This window comes from Aspergillus affinis (assembly GCF_023601865.1).
Source record: "Aspergillus affinis strain CMG 70 chromosome Unknown NODE_32_length_299506_cov_85_929706, whole genome shotgun sequence".
NCBI classification, from domain to species: Eukaryota; Fungi; Ascomycota; class Eurotiomycetes; order Eurotiales; family Aspergillaceae; genus Aspergillus; species Aspergillus affinis.
This window is the reverse complement of record NW_026515813.1, coordinates 145,977-161,803: the sequence shown is the minus strand read 5'-3', so window position 1 is coordinate 161,803 and position 15,827 is coordinate 145,977. Positions and strand designations below refer to the sequence as shown.

Sequence of the window (15,827 nt, the reverse complement as noted above, 5' to 3'; positions counted from 1 at the left end):
ACTGCCGTTCCCTTGCTTACTCTCGCGTGCCGTCCTCCACGAATAAACCGGGGACAACGAAGAGTCGCATTGAATTCCATATTTCTTTTTCTCTCTCCTCCTGTTATTTGGCCCCTGCTGTCCCCAATCAAAGCCCAAATGTCTTTTCCCGTAGTGTCATTTGTCCGGCTCCGAGGATCGTCACGGATCGAAATCGCCGTGCACTCCCTCCCAAGGCCATGGTAACCTCGTAATGTATGCCATGATATCACAGAGGAAGGAGCAGGGAAGGGAAGATCGAATCCCACGCAAATCAATGCTGCCCAGCGCAATCATGGCTCAGGAAGTACGCTCCCCCGCCGCATGGCAACATGCGCCGAGAAGCGCACTACCCGCGCGATGCCCAAAGCCCTCACGCTCGCTCGACGAGGGCCATCATACCAAGAAAAATCCAACAAAGTACCAAGGCTACCGTCGTTGCTGGTTGTCCGTCCCACGTCTCAATCGTCCACATCAATCGTATTGAGAAAAGAAGAAAAATCAAGCCAAAAACAAAAATAGCGTTCCGTTTTTCTCCTTACGTCCCCCACCTCCGTCTGCATGTTCTTTTTCTTTTTCTTTCTTTATTTGGTGCTCTATCCTTTGTTTCCCTGTCCCCGTTCTCGCTTTCTTTTCTCGCTGTCCGCGCAATCGTCACATCGGGTATTGGAGGTCTCGTCATCAATAATAAAATGTTTCATGCATTCTTGGTACTGCGGACTACCTCGCCCTTGACCTTGGCCCAGTCAATATCGTTATCAATGCCCTCGTCAACCTCACCGCATAGAACCACGTTATCGCCTCGGATCAGATACAGGCCGTGTTCGATCTGCGAGCTTGGCTCCTCGTCCTCGGGGGTCCGAATAATCCGTTCGATCGTATCCATAAGAACCAGATTCGTCAGCTGGTCGGTGGAAAGGAGAGTTCCGAGAAGTGTCCGCCCGTCCACGGTCAGGATCAGGACTTTCTCTAGAAGGTTGAAAACACCGTCATTAGTGCACTGTGCGCTGGCGGAAGTGTCGGAAGGAAAAGGATGGAAAGGGGGGAAAGAGGGCGGGGAGGGAAGTAAATGAAGGACCACTTACTATTGATGTAGGAGTGGAGAGACATCGCGAGGATATGTAGAGCGACGTATAAGGGATAAGAGAAATGACAGGGGAGAGGATAAAATAAGATCCTCGGTCAATAGGTCTTTCTAGAGGCACCACCGCCCGGCGCGAGGTTGGAGCCCTCGCTCGTTCAAGACAGCGAATGAATCCAGGGTCACTTGATCGTCAAATTGTAGAGAAGGCAGTCGTAGCGGTAGACAATTTATGGGTCGGCTGCAAGATGGAATCGAACACCAGACGTGGAAAGAGACGGATTCCGCGATGCCGGTATCTGTTCGCGACGAAGCTGGAAACCGCGGTGGATGAAATTCGCGTGAAGAGCTGATTTTCTTTCGTCTCTCTTCGCTGCGATGCTTGGAATTCTGGGATATCCCTCTGCCTAGAATGTGAAGCTGCACGAGACAAATGTCTTTTCGAGAGGCAATGCAGAGCTTCTAGATGATCGGCAGGGCAGGCCTTGGGGTTCAGTGGTTCAAGTTGTAGTTTATGCCGCAGTGTCGAGTCTTGCTTTCTCCGCGCCGACGGTGCTTGCGGTGTCACGTGAGGGGGAGCTTGCCCCGGGCTCTCTTCCTACGGCCGCTCATTTACCGAAACTGCCTCACACTATGCCTGCTCCGAGACTTCATTCCATATATAGATCTAATAGAAGCTAGATATACAACCTTCTATTCTCTAATTTGTACATAAAATATAGAAAGAAAGACAAGAAAAAAGGCGGCTTCGTTCCTAGTGCTTACTAGCTATCACAATTGTAACAATTAGCAAGCGATGCATCAGACCGACTGTCTGCACGTCCGCAGATCAAGGGACCCCGGTCTTGCATTATCGCTTTTATCCACTCAAAGCGCTTAAATCCAAGGGCACACTGCTGCCCCGTCCCGCCCGATACCGTCGGGTGCCTCCCGTGAACGGTCGGGGTTTGGGCAACAATCCTTCGCTTTGGAACTTGAATCGATTGTCATCCACTGGGATCATTCCTTGCACGCCTGCGTTCCGAGGGCTTAGTCCCGGTGACGGCCCGCCGTTGCTAAGGGTATAAGAGCTCGGATCCAAGCTAGCAGTCTGAGGTTCGTACGAAGATGGGCGCGAGATTGGTTCGCTGGATGGTGCGGTGAGAGGAGCAGATGGAGGAGGAGGGGGAGCGACTGCTGCAGGCGGCGGCGGTGGCGGTGCCGACGGGGTTTGCGGGCTATGTCCAAGCGCATTCCTTGCGGCTTGAACTGCGATCGAGGCGGCCCCTGCACCGCTAGGCGGCGGCGGCGCAGATGCTGGAGGAGCGGGAGGTGGAGGAGGAGTGGATCTTGCCGGCGCTGGGGGTGGAGGTCTGGCCGTGGGCGGAGGCGGAGGAGGTGCAGCGGGACTAGTCGAAGGAGGTGGCGGCGGCGGTGGTGGTGCCGGAGCAGATGGCTTCCTTAGGGACCCAGGAGGTGGCGGGAGTTGCTTCCCTGCGCCTGGCAATGGAGGAGGTGCGCGTGGGGGAGGTGCATCCGGAGCTGATTTGCCAGATTGGGTTGAGACAGTCGATGACGGTCGCGACGCCGGCCTCGGAGGAGGCTTTCGCAGATTGTTGACCAAAGGGTTGATGGGAGGTGCAGGAGGTGATTCTGAAGATGGTGGAGGTGGAGGTGGTCGGGCTCCTGGGGGTTTCGGGGCAGATGCAACGGGAGGCCTGGGAGCTTGCGAGCCATCGGATTCCGATCGATACGGCGAGTCTCGGTTCGCACCGGTGTCCACTCCGCCGCCTCGACTACGCAGCTTTGGCATACCCCCGGCAAAGAGACCACCGAGCTGAGGAACCGCTGGGGCAGATGCTGCGCCGCTATCACCACCCCCTGAGCCAGTTTCGCTATTGCTTCGGAGTCTATTTGCGGCTCCGGCCGGAGGCACCGGCGGTGCAAGACCACCGGGAGGCTTCCCCATGGTAGGAACAGGCGGTGCTCCTCCGACAGGTGGCCCGGAGGCCTTTGAGCCTCCACCTCCCACAATTGGGGCTGATCTATCATTGGTCACGGTCTTCTTCAATCGAGCGCCTTTGCTAATATCTGAGAGTAGTGCGCCCTAGCGAATCTGTTAGCAAGACAATCGCGCTCAAGGCTCCAAATTGATGGACGTACTCGGTCCTTGACATCGCCTTTGCCCGGTCGATTCGGCAATCCTCCGGGAGGCGGCGGCGGAGGAGGGCCTCCCATCGCGCCGGGCGGCGGCGGCGGTGGTGGTGGCGGAGGAGGCATTTCTTGAAGCCCGAGAGGGGCAGAGAAAAAGGAGAGGGGAAAGAGAGGGGTCTAGAGATGCTGTACTAGGAGTAGACAGACGCGATCGCGAAGGGATCAACCGCCTGAGATCGAGCAGACCATTTGACGTTTGCTTCGGCGAGCGAGGGGAGAAGTGGAGGAGAAATCAAGGTAGCCTTGCTGATGATATGGGGAGAAAGCGAGGACGTTGTTAGGTCATTACGAGGTTACCTAATCCCAGCCGGGGAGAAACAGACCGACCAACTAGCGGGCGGCAGTATCTCGCCGCCTTGTCACGCTTCTCTTCGGTCTGTCGATAAACGGAGGTAATTGAATGCTCTGCTGATCCCAGGAACCTGGCCGTCACTACCATGAAAGGGGTTGCTCTGAGAGGCCAGAGGGCCATCAAGCCTCCAGGTTTGATCTGTCAACTGTGCCAATTGACTTCATCTCCTGCCACGCGGCCTCGCACACAATTTGCGCGATCGTATGCTTCGACTGCTCCATTAACACACCCGTCCAAACTCGGCCAATTGCGTCCCAAGAGAGACGCTCGGAACCAATGGACGCCTAGCCAGACCATTTCAAGACGATATGCCTCGAAGGCACCTCAGCCCTCGGCGCCTGTCGACCCGGAACAGGCCCTCGAACAACTCGAATGCGACGCTGCACAGCTCCGCAAGTCCGAGTCCGTGCCGTCCGACGAATCAGTCGTCCAGCTCCTGAAAAGATGCCAGGAACTCGCCGAGACCATCGTGCACGCTGACCAGGAGAAACCGGAGACGCCCTCCAAGACCAAGGGCGACGACGTGATCACCTCCCTACTCGACCTGGAGGAAAAGAGCGGCAGCCAAAAACCCTCCCCGAAAGCCAAGGTCACGCAACCGTATCTCCCCGAGTCGCTGGGGCAAGTCGCATACGACATCCTCGCCGACGAGAAAGTCTTCATCTCCCCCGAAGCTCTGGCCTACTACACCAAGACCGCCACCCTCCTCAAGCAGGCCGATCACTGCCCCGAGATCTTCCACCTGTACGCCCACAAGCCGGTCCCGGAGGAGAACAGCTCGCCCATAAAATACCACAAGGCGAACCCCAAGAACATCAACAGTGCTGTCCCCACGGAGCTAGCACACATGGCCCTAGACGTTGCCACCGAGCAGCGCAACCTGCCACTCGTGCTGGCCATCATCGATACGACGTTCTGCGCGCCGGCGTTCCACCGCGCCAAGGTCTTCAAGAAGGCCGCTGTGCCTCTGGGCGCGCTGGGAACCACCCCGATCGCTTGTTACGCCATTGCTTCGTGGGCGTCGACATTGCAGAATACTATGGATGCCAGCACGGCGACGGGGATCGCGTTTGCCGCGAGTCTGGCGTATGTCGGGGGTGTTTCGTCGATTGGCATCTTGGCTATCACTACTGCCAATGATCAAATGCAGAGGGTGACATGGCTGTCTGGTGTGCCGTTGCGCCACCGGTGGCTGCGGGAAGAAGAGCGCGCTGCTTTGGATAAGGTTGCGGTTAAATGGGGATTCAAGAACATCTCTATGTGGGGTGAAGAGGAGGGCGAGGAGTGGGAGAGCCTGCGGGAGTTCATTGGTATGAGGGGTATGATTTTGGATAAGACGGAGCTGATGCCGGGGATGCAATAAGCTGTTTATAAATGTATACTACTTGTGACATCTCCGTTTGACAATAGACAATTCTCTTAAGATCATACGTATCCAAACTGCGGGGGTCAGATACTACGGAGTAGCCCACGCTAACTACTACAGGTCACATCGAGAACAAGATTAGGAATCAAGGTGAATCATATTTCCGTTTTAGACTATGGCATACATAATCCCACTTCTAGATCCTAAAAAAAAAATCCCCAGCGCACACCCAAATACGTCGAGTAATCTAGTACAGACGCTTGGGGGGAGACATGGAAGCCTTGATGACAAGGCTGCCAACGTTCTGCCAGCCCTTCTTCAGCAGGGAGACGAGGTAGTTGATGGCCAACATGGTGTTAGCGACCAGCTCATCCTCGGTCATGTCGACGTTGCCAACGGCAACACCCAGGCAGAGCACCTTCTTAAGCTGGAACTTGATGGTGGACTTGACCTCGGTGACCTTGTTGGACATATCCTCGTTGTGGGAGACGGGGGTAGGGAATTTACCAGCTGCGAGGGCGTTAGTTCTTTTTTGTCCTTGGCGGGTTTCACGATTGGCGAGGTTCAAACTTACCCTTGGAGAGACCGGGACCCAAGAGACGAGGAATCTGCTTGATGAGGGTGTCGGAAGCAAGGAAAGCATCGTACTTGCGAGCAAGCTTCTTGATGAGCTTCTTGTTCTTGTTCAGCTTCTTCAGGTCATCAACGGACATGGCGTCAATGCCGTGGTGCTTGGCACGATCGAGATCGTGCTGGTCACCAAGAACACTAAAAAGATCCATCCGTCAGCACCTTCTATTCATCTCGTACCGCATTCATCCCAATCGTTCTGTCGCGCTCGAGAACGGCGGGTGTCAAATTGGGTTTCTCGCTTCCACATACCAGAGGCTCATGTTGGGGCGGGGCACGGTGGGCAGACGGATGGTGCCAGAGAAACGCTTGTCACGCTGGGGGTCATAGTTCTTCAGACCGATCTGAAGCTCGACGGTCTCGAGGAAGTTTCTCTTCTTCTCATTCTGAGAGTACTCGAGGAGCTGGGCGACATTCTGGCGCACTCCGGCTGAAAGACGGCAAACGGCGTTAGCGACTGGCCAGCGAAACAGAGGGGTTGATGGCGGCGAGAATAGAGCGACATACCGACAGTGATCTTGGACATGATGGCGACTGTCTTCCAAAAGAATCGATTTCAAAATTCTTATGGTGAGGCTCTACGCTGAATATCGGTCAAGGACAAGAAGAGGAGAAGAAAAAAAGGCCCTCGGGTCGACCGGCGGCCGCAAGTAAGAAAATCCCGTCTCCGCTTGTGGGTGTTGGACCGCGCTAGCTGTCTGTGGACTAGCCTTGCCCTAACCGTTCTTACTCAGCTGGTTTGAGGCCTTCTTTCTCAGGCATCAAAGGGACCGCTTCTCCTGACTGCCAATCATGATGATACTAATGATTGAACACAACTATATGAGATGATCGGAACGAGTTGTTTAGGTATTAGAAGCTAGATCGAGCGAAGAATTATCCCTAATTGCTAAATATTCCGTAACATGTTTGACACACCACATTCCCTTTAGGAACCGGAATGTTATATTCACATTGAATGGAAATTACTATGATCTTCGTATAAGCTGTTAGGTTGCGAGACACCTATCAGATGTTTACTGGATTCTAACTTTGGATTTGGAGATCAGCCAATAAAGAAGTGTCAAATAGGAAATCACCGCTGCAAATTATTTCACCATGAATCCACAAGAGGGCAAAGGAGGGCATATAATTAGAGGTCTCGATATTCCTCCTTTTTCTTGATGACCCAATCAACAACAATCATCTTTATCATTCTATTCGCAACAGGAAGTAACAGTTTCTATCTACTATCCACGATTCCTGAGGGTGTTCCGATCCATAACCTTGACAAAGCCACTCCCACCTAGTTATGCTCTGTGGAGCAAGAACACGGATGAGCTGGATCTCGTTGAGAATGCGAAAGCTTTTAGCAACAAAGTTGTCATTCGTCTAAAAGGAAACAGTGACCTCGAATGTCCCATCTGCATCGACGCCGTTGATAATCCGATTATTTTCTTCCCCTGCGGCCATATCACCTGCGCTGAGTGTTTCTCAAGGATTTCAGACCCAGAGCTGTCCGTGAGGCAAGGCCACGATGGCAGTGTCGATTTTAAGTGCCCATATTGCCGTGGCAAGGTTGATCCTAAAAAGATCACCGATCATATGTCGTTAAAGAAAGTTCACTTCCCCGACGAGTCCAGCGAGTCGCGCGTACAGGCAGGCAGCACCGGTGGACTCGTACACCGAGTAGGATGTCAACTCGGCTGGAGACGTCGCCAGTCCCTGGGGCTATGACGGGCGTAATGGCAACGGAGCATTCCGCGCCGTTGTCGAGCACCTCAGGCACCAACAACGTGAGAACGCACGGTCGGTACCTACTTGTAGTTCTCCAGAATATGTCAAATGAGAAATTACACTGGCAAACTGTTTAGGCGCAGACCTCCCGACTTCTATGGTTGAGTTTCTACTGGTGCTTTGCCGTCCAAAGATCAAAACAGTGTCCACTTTCTTGTCTATAGGTAGTCAATGATTCCATTTCCCGAGTGATATCAAGAGTACATTTACTACGCACCTTGTGTTTAAAAGTGGGAACCCCATGATTCTGAGGGAGATGGGACAGATTACATCATGCCAGTCCGTAAGATAGAGTACATATAGTAGATCCGGGGTCCTGTGATGCGCCTGCCGGACTAACCCAAGAGGGCAATCATCAACCCGTCGAGCCCCTCGTGTATCGCCGACCAGTCATCTGCTGCGACCCCTGTCGAGTAATCTACTTTAACTCAGTACTATCGGCGCTAATCTGCTGGATCCAGCTGCCAAATGACTGCGGTCATTTGCCCGGCGACAAGCACGAGGCTGACTATCCTCAAGTTGCTCTGCCTAGATTTCACGCGCTCATGTATTTAGCAGCTCTTCTTCCTCGACCGTTTGCTTTTTCTACTTCTCTCTTCTCTACACCGTGCATCTCGACTGTTTTGCATCGCATTTCCGCATCGCTTGAGCTTCCTCCGGTCTATTTCTTTTCTGGACTATCAACACTGCCTTCCTTCAGCTCTCTTGTAGGCTGACAGAAGCATGACTGAACCTTCGGCACCGCACTCTCAATCTCCCCACGCCTTCTACTCTAGTTTCACAAACAGCCCCGCCATCCAGAGGGGATTCCGTGACATTGACGATGAGACTCATTTCCGAGGCTATCTAGCGCATTTGCAATCGTCGCAAACCCAGAATTTCGTCTTGGATTTCGGTAACGACGATGCTTGGTGTGCAGTGAATCTCAACCATGATGACATCGCGTCGTTGTTGCGCAAACCCGTAGGTCGCTTAATGGAAGATCGCTTGGATACAATGCTAACCCCGCGGTATTTCTAGAAGCCCAAGTGTTTTGGAACCAGATGGATGTGAGTTGCGATGGCTTTTTATGGATTGAGTCTCTTAAATGCGCGCTAATAATTCCCAGTAACATTTGGAATCCCGAAGAGCAAAAAGACATTATCAAGGTACGGAAATCCCTGTCAAAGATTACGATCCGTCAAAAATTTCCGGGTTACTAACCTACCCAGGCGATCACCAGCCAATATGGTGTCTCGGAGCGTTTACAAGGAATGATGTGCACCGACCCGGTCGAGCGGCCGAAATCCCAGGCAGAGGCGAAAACTCCGAAAACCGCAGCCATCGATCAATCGCCCCGTGTACCTCGAATGGATGATCTAGAAGAAGCACATGGTTTGAAAAACACGGTCGACCCGGAGGAATTAAGAGCAGTTGCATCCTTTAGGGGCCTCACATTTGCGCATGTGACAAATCAAATCTGGCACTTTTGCTCCGTCGACCACGGTCAGAAATGTATGACACTCTTTTGGGGATTCAATCATTGCGTGGGTTGACTTGAGATCCAGATACTTGCGTCGGGTATAACTCGCTGTACATCGTGCCGAATGTGGAAACGTCGAATGGGAAAGATTTGCCAGATGGACGACGATTATGGTCATGGCTTATCTTATGCGATGATGGTATGTGTTATATTCTCAGTTGAGTGGATATTTACTGATGCTGATCACCCAAGGCACCGTGATTTCCATGCAGGAGAACCCATTCCCCGGTTTATACGGACCAGACCCGAGCGAACTGAAGTCCGTTCTTGGGGTGATCCGCAGAAATGTCCAGTTCATCTTCTCCGGCGTGTCAAAACAGCACTCTGCCTCATCCGAGAGTGACTCGCTGGTTACCATTAGAGTACGACCTGCTCATGGCGGTGGTCCCGAACAGGCGAGCATCAAACAAGAGGACGGTGCTAGTCTGATCTTTTATTACATTTTTGATGACTGGATTTCAACATACGCGCTGGTAGCAAAGCGCGAGCATGCATACGGAAGGTCACTCGATACCCTGGTAGGAACCTGCATCCCAGTTTGAGATACAACCCAATCTCTAACAGCACGATAGAGAGAGCAAATGCTATCCAAACCAGTCGTTGAGCTGGTGAACGAGCTGCACTGGCTGGGCCGACGGTTGGCAGTTCTGAAGCGTCTGTATCAGAGCTATGAGCTTATCATGATGCGGATTCTGCAAAGACAACGTGTGTTGCGTGACGAGCACCGCAACCCTCGCACCACATTCCCGATCGGACACATGGTGGGCGACCATGACGTTGTGGATCTTCGACAGTCGACTCTGCAGAGCAATCTCAGTCTTTCGAGTATCCCAGACACCCAGGTTGGCGTCCAACTGAGCTCTACGGCCGTCGCTCGCTTTGAAAGACTGCTCGACCGCATCAAGCTGTACTGTTTATCTGAGATCGACACCTGTTTGACCGAAAAGGAATCTCTAACCTTCCTGGTAAGACCCCCCCCTTTTTTTTCTCCTCACTTCGTCATCACCACTAACCCAAGAAATAGAATTTCAACCTCATCGCCCTCAAAGACTCGCAGGCGGTCGAGAAACTGACGCGAATCACGGTCCTGCTGGCCAAGGCGACCATCTTGTTTTTGCCCGTCAGTCTGATGACCGGGTACTTCTCCACCGAACTCAAGGGGGTGAAGCACGTGTACACGACCGTCCAATACTGGGTCAGCTTCGGCGTGATCATGTTTCTGTCTGTCGTGATGCTCGCGATGTTCGGATACCTAAGCGACACGATCGAAGGCAAGACTATTTACAAATCGCTGTTCCGGACGTTCTTCCGCAGTTCGAAGGACCGGTTGGCGCAGCGGCGGGAGGGAGTTGACCCGACTGGTCGTTGACGGTCGCGGCCAATGGTTATTCAGAGTTTCGGAATTGCTAATCAGGTAACGATGCATTAACTATGATGAGGAACGAAGATAGGGGAGAATATCGAGCGCTTGTATATTAGAGATTGCATTTGAAGATTCACGAGATATGATTAACGCTGGCCAATGAATGTCATTATATGGTCTATCCGACAAACATATATTCAGTTGACTATCCCTACCTGGTCCTGCGCCCCACTACTTTCAACAACGCAATCCACAATCCGGTCATAGAGCCCAAACGAAAAGACTTGAGACCACAACGATAATGACAAGAAATTTGGCAGACAATAACTTTCCAATCAATGACTCTATTACAACTTGAATACTTCGTAATCGTATACCATGAAACCGACTGTCTGACACCTGCCGCGACCATCTAGTAGCACCTACCTAGTCCACTAGTCCCGTAGTCTATCGTCTAGCACGGATACTATTAGTTCGCTTGCCATCCGAGCTAGACCAAGCCGGTCTAAGGAGGAACACGTTAAATATAGCCGGGCGACAGATTAATCCAAGTCCAACAAAAGCGGTGACCCTTATCGGTGGACCCTCGACCGCCTTTGCCCCTGCTGAGCCTCGGGTGCAGCCTGTCTATGCGGCCAGGTTACAAAAGTACAAGGTATGTAAAATAGCAGGTATCCACCTTAGGGGCGGAGTACGAATAACTAACAATAATAATACTGTAAGGCTAGCAGGGCAACTTGATGCAGAGAACCTTCGAGAGATACGGAGCCAAGATATCTTCTTTTTTCCCCATCATTTGGCTGCGTTCTGTAGGGCGGACCACTTTTCGTCACAAAACGTGGCAACTGTTTTCATGTCACATGGTAGACCAAGACCAACCGGCTGATCTGTCCTCCTACCTAGTATGCGTTCCGACTGGATGGCAAAAAAAAGGGGATGAAGAATGCCCGTGACGCGTAGATTAGTTAGTGAACGGAGTACATACGTTGGCTACTTGGTAGAAGGGGAAAAAAGTGGTTCGGGGGGCTGCAGCGCCCCCCTTCCCTTTTCCCAGTCAAATCAAGAGGGATCTCTGGCCAGATATGAAGAAAGACGAAAGTTGTGCCAGAGCCACCGACGGAGATCCACTGGAACGGGGAAGATTCCAGGCTGGTCGGGGGCCTATCAGGACTCCGGAGGGTCTGGTGGGAATCCAGTCTGGATTCTGGACCTGGTCTTGTTCTTGGATTCATTAATCAAGAGTCACAAACATATTGAATGATGAATTGGAGGAGAGGGTTAGAAGGATTGTATAAGAAAAGCCCAGGAGACAGGGACTGAGTACCTGTACATTGTACAGTACACTATCACTACTCCGTACAGTAAGGCTGTAGATTCCATCTCCATGTGTCGTCAGCGCGGACTGACTAAGGCTCCAAGGCACGGGAAACACCGTGTCCTCTTTTGGTGACCAGATGGTAACGCCGGAATGATCAGAAGATGCATCGACAAAGGGTGATTAGGCAGTGATCATTGGGTCGAGATATTTAATCCGGGACGAACAGCATCTGTCCACCTCTTTCTTCTGTTCGTATACCAGCAGGATACAGGATACCTGAAGTATACCACATTATAGTGAGGTCTATAGAAGCAAACTTACCATACGGTAACCGGGCGGTTCTCGCAGTGACGGAGGCTACGCCGGCGAACGGAATTTCTCTCCCTGGCATTTCGACGCCCAAAAATTCCAACGTCGACAAAAACAGTCGCTGCTCCATACCGACTTGTCCCGGGCTCAATCTCGATCAACGACCCTCTCTCTACTTGAGCTTCATCATTGCCTGTGGTAACTGGTAAGTCTTGTCTGTCCTCTTCCTGTCTGTTTGCTTGTCGGTGATTCCCCCCATCTATCGACCGCCCTGATCCTCTCCCGTCCACGGGTTCAACCCTTTCCCACTAAAACCACCCCTGATTGTTCTTCCCCGGCGTGATCACGCTTCCCTTTCGTCCACACCTCAAATCTCCCCATTCCTCTTCCACTACCACCACTTCTCTTCCACCCACCCCCCGTCTCACCACCACCACCCTAGTTGCACCACTCGTCGGGTTTGTCAACCTCCACCGGATTCGTTGGGCTTGTTCGGGACGCTGGCCCGACGGTTTCTCGTCTTATCCTATCCTACCTATCCCCCTCCCCCTCTCCTTGCTCAGGCTCGCTCCCGTTATTTATTTGATCCGTCATATCTGACATCGCATCTTTTCCTTCTAGACCTCGACTTGATCTCGCCACCGCCAAAATGGGTCTCACTTTCTCGAAGCTGTTCGACCGACTATGGGGTCGCAAGGAGATGCGTATTCTGATGGTCGGTCTCGACGCTGCCGGAAAGACCACCATTCTGTACAAGCTGAAGTTGGGTGAAATCGTCACCACCATCCCCACAATCGGTCAGTCTTTTGTCCTTGTCCTCCCATTATCCTGCTCGCTCGGTTCCTGCCCGGCTCTGGCGCTTTTTCTCGCGCGTGTTACGGTTCCGATCTATATATTTGCACAATGCTGACGATGAGATGGATGATCAGGTTTCAACGTCGAGACCGTCGAATACAAGAACATTCAATTTACCGTGTGGGATGTCGGTGGTCAGGACAAGATCCGTCCTCTCTGGAGACACTATTTCCAGAACACCCAGGGTATTATCTTCGTTGTCGACAGCAACGATCGTGACCGTATCGTCGAGGCTCGGGAGGAGTTGCAGCGCATGTTGAACGAAGATGAGCTCCGTGATGCTCTGCTCCTTGTTTTCGCCAACAAGCAAGATTTGCCCGTACGTCTCCCATCCCATGATCGCATCGCGTGTGGTCCCGCTGGCCGAATGAATATGTTGACGTGTCTTTAGAATGCCATGAGCCCTGCCGAAATCACCCAGCAGCTGGGTCTGCAAAGTCTCACCCGCCGTCCTTGGGTAAGTTTGCCCGTCCCTTCTATTGATTTCGTCCGGTCGACTAACGTTACGTCAGTACATCCAATCCACCTGCGCCACCACCGGAGATGGTCTGTACGAAGGTCTGGAGTGGCTTGCCGAAACCCTGCGGAAGGTCAACCGCGACTAAATTGTGCCCTAATATGATGAGTGGAAAGAAATACCTGGATTGTTGACTGGGAGTTGGGAGATGATGGACGGGGAACAATCGGGGCCGGCAAAAGACACCTTGCGCGTAGGGATAAAAAAAGGGTTGATATTGTGCCCCCTTTGGTGGTTGCTTGTATGTTCTTCTAACGGCTCTTACATTCCTCTATGCTATTAGCTTTTATTTTTCTTCTTTCATCCCGGCGTCGATCCGAAACGAATTACCTCTTGTGTGTGCCGTTTTCAAAATCCCCCCATCTTCATGTGTGTGCTTGTGATTTTCTTTTTTCTTTTTTCTTCTCTTTTTCTTTTGTGATTTTCCTACGTGTTCACTTACAGTCAAGACTTGAATATTTATGATCCACCGACGGGTTACGTTGAGATTTTTCAGGAGTAGATTGCGTCATGCACGGTTTATGATAGCTGGCTGGTACCTAGGTAGGTGGTTTACGGTCACGCGCGGTCCAACGCGATCTCCATCCGCGAGATGTCTAGCATTGAAGACCATTAGTCCAGACTCACCCCTTTCACCAGGCCAATCCATCCGTCTATCTCCCCCCTCTACCCCAAACATTCAATCAACAACCAATCAACTAACCAACTAACTCTCCCCACTAACCCACCACCCCGCCGCCCTCACCACCTCCATCACAACCCTTACCTCATCCTCGTCTCGTGGCGCATACACCATCACGAACCCCGCCGGCACGAACCTCGTCCCGCACAACCACCGCCGCGCCGTCTCCTCCCACGCCAGCGGATGCCTCTGGCCCCATCCTCGCTCGATCAGCACCCTCACATCCGCCGGATGGAGCGTGAGATGCAAACTCCCGTCGATCGGGTGACTGTGACAGATCTCGCCGTTGCAGGTCGTTCGGCGGTGTTTTTCTTCCACTGAAGGTGTTGAAGGGGTGGTTGTGGTGCAAGAGGAGGCAAATATCCCCGTACTATGTTTTTCGAAACATGATGTCCCCAGGATGTATTTTTGGGGGTTGGCGAGGACGAGCTCCTCGATTTTGTGGGTGAGATGCGTGTAGATCTGAGCGGTGCTGCGTTGCGTGAGTTGCCGTTGGGGTGCGAGTCCTGTCACTAGCGGGGGTGGGCCGAGGCGGTAGGGGAGGTGGTTTTTGTTTCGGTTGGGGTGTTTAACGCCTTCGTGGTTGTTCGTGTCCTTGTCTGTGTTCTTGCTCTGGGTTGCTGGTGCGGATGGAGCCGTGGAAGAGGGGATTGCTGGAGGACAAGGATCAAAATATCCCGTCTTCGGCGATAACGTCTTCGGAATCGAAGGCGGAGAGAACGGATTCCGGAGGGCTACAAGTCGAAGGATGCAGATGCGGAGGTAGCCTGTTGGGGTAGACGGGGTGCCGCCGGGTCCGAGGGCTAGGAAGGCGCGGTAGTCTTTGCGGATGGCGTGGAGGAGGAAGAGCAGGGTTGGCGGGATGAGGAGGATCAGAGGGAGGGGGATGAGGTGGGTGGGTTTGGGCGTGGGGGGGATGGTCGGGTTGGTGATGTAGATTGGGGGTTGGGCTGGTGGAGAGTATGGAGTGTCCTGGTGGGTGGGATGGATGTTAGATGTGATATGGATCCTAAGGGATGGTGGAGTGTGGAGTGATACATTGGGGAGGTAGGGTGTGCACACACCATGATATGAGTATGATCTACTCGGAACCTCCCTGAGCGATCTTTATATGTATATGAAGAGGCAGATCCGAGGGGATGGGTTTAGAAAAAACAAACGGAGGGAAAAAAGAGATATGATATGATATAAGTACTATCTCTGTATGGCCGATTCCAGTCAATTCTCCAGACCGTGAACTCATGCGGACCGGGCTCGCATCTCAAGAAGAGAGACAGATAACGGCAGGTTATAAGCAAGGGTGGATATGGCTGTTCTCAGGCCCCTTGAATGAAATCACATAGCCAACCACGTATCCATCGAACAAAAGTACCGGATCCTGCCAGCACAGTCAGTCAGGCGGAGAGGCAGGCAAGCAGGAATAGAAGCCTGAGTGAGACCTACAAAGAAAAGGCCAAGAAGAGCCAGCTGAATTGAGAATATCTCCCGGTGCTGACGGCAGTGATTATTAGCGATGTCCCATATCTACAGCAAGAGCTGAGGTGGTTTAATGCAAGGTCGCATTCCGATTCCGTCAGACTGATGTCAATCATCCGGATGGCTTGCTGAATCCGTCCTCCCCCGTTTCCATCGCGTGGCAAATCTAATCCGAGCCATGGATGTTTTGGAGCCTCGTGAATAAGGAATAAGGTTTGCGGGGGGATCTGGGATGTCGTTCTATATCCTCAAGAGGACACAGGAGAGTAGCCCGACCTCGTGATCAGCCTTTGGGACTAAACCGTACGCAGATAAATGTGTGATGGACTCGGGGATTGGCATTATCTGCACTGTGAGTGGATGGATGAG

General features: G+C 52.4%; 7 protein-coding genes across 7 annotated transcripts; 3 read left to right on the top strand and 4 right to left on the bottom strand.

The window, feature by feature from the left end:
* Positions 1-715: 715 nt before the first annotated feature.
* KD926_006302 (U6 snRNA-associated Sm-like protein LSm8) lies at positions 716-1,128 on the bottom strand (the record flags this gene model as incomplete). Its single annotated transcript, XM_053099283.1, has 2 exons — positions 716-987; positions 1,104-1,128. The coding sequence occupies 2 exons, from the start codon at positions 1,126-1,128 to the stop codon at positions 716-718; spliced, it is 297 nt and encodes a 98-aa protein (XP_052956946.1).
* Positions 1,129-1,958: 830 nt separating this feature from the next.
* On the bottom strand, positions 1,959-3,358 carry KD926_006301 (putative proline-rich, actin-associated protein Vrp1; the record flags this gene model as incomplete). Its single annotated transcript, XM_053099282.1, has 2 exons — positions 1,959-3,185; positions 3,242-3,358. 2 exons carry the CDS (start codon positions 3,356-3,358, stop codon positions 1,959-1,961), a joined length of 1,344 nt encoding a protein of 447 aa, XP_052956945.1.
* Positions 3,359-3,729: 371 nt separating this feature from the next.
* On the top strand, positions 3,730-5,007 carry KD926_006300 (uncharacterized protein; the record flags this gene model as incomplete). Its single annotated transcript, XM_053099281.1, has 1 exon — positions 3,730-5,007. One exon carries the CDS (start codon positions 3,730-3,732, stop codon positions 5,005-5,007), a length of 1,278 nt encoding a protein of 425 aa, XP_052956944.1.
* Positions 5,008-5,257: 250 nt separating this feature from the next.
* Positions 5,258-6,166, bottom strand: KD926_006299 (60S ribosomal protein uL1; the record flags this gene model as incomplete). The annotated part of the gene is made up of 4 exons (XM_053099279.1): positions 5,258-5,520; positions 5,585-5,778; positions 5,893-6,070; positions 6,148-6,166. The coding sequence occupies 4 exons, from the start codon at positions 6,164-6,166 to the stop codon at positions 5,258-5,260; spliced, it is 654 nt and encodes a 217-aa protein (XP_052956943.1).
* A 1,973-nt stretch (positions 6,167-8,139) lies between these two features.
* KD926_006298 (uncharacterized protein) lies at positions 8,140-10,307 on the top strand (the record flags this gene model as incomplete). The annotated part of the gene is made up of 8 exons (XM_053099278.1): positions 8,140-8,379; positions 8,437-8,465; positions 8,525-8,564; positions 8,628-8,910; positions 8,964-9,077; positions 9,131-9,456; positions 9,511-9,903; positions 9,963-10,307. The coding sequence occupies 8 exons, from the start codon at positions 8,140-8,142 to the stop codon at positions 10,305-10,307; spliced, it is 1,770 nt and encodes a 589-aa protein (XP_052956942.1).
* A 2,270-nt stretch (positions 10,308-12,577) lies between these two features.
* On the top strand, positions 12,578-13,388 carry arfA (putative ADP-ribosylation factor; the record flags this gene model as incomplete). The annotated part of the gene is made up of 4 exons (XM_053099277.1): positions 12,578-12,725; positions 12,858-13,102; positions 13,175-13,240; positions 13,296-13,388. The coding sequence occupies 4 exons, from the start codon at positions 12,578-12,580 to the stop codon at positions 13,386-13,388; spliced, it is 552 nt and encodes a 183-aa protein (XP_052956941.1).
* A 618-nt stretch (positions 13,389-14,006) lies between these two features.
* Positions 14,007-15,049, bottom strand: KD926_006296 (uncharacterized protein; the record flags this gene model as incomplete). The annotated part of the gene is made up of 2 exons (XM_053099276.1): positions 14,007-14,954; positions 15,047-15,049. 2 exons carry the CDS (start codon positions 15,047-15,049, stop codon positions 14,007-14,009), a joined length of 951 nt encoding a protein of 316 aa, XP_052956940.1.
* Between the last annotated feature and the right edge of the window lie 778 nt (positions 15,050-15,827).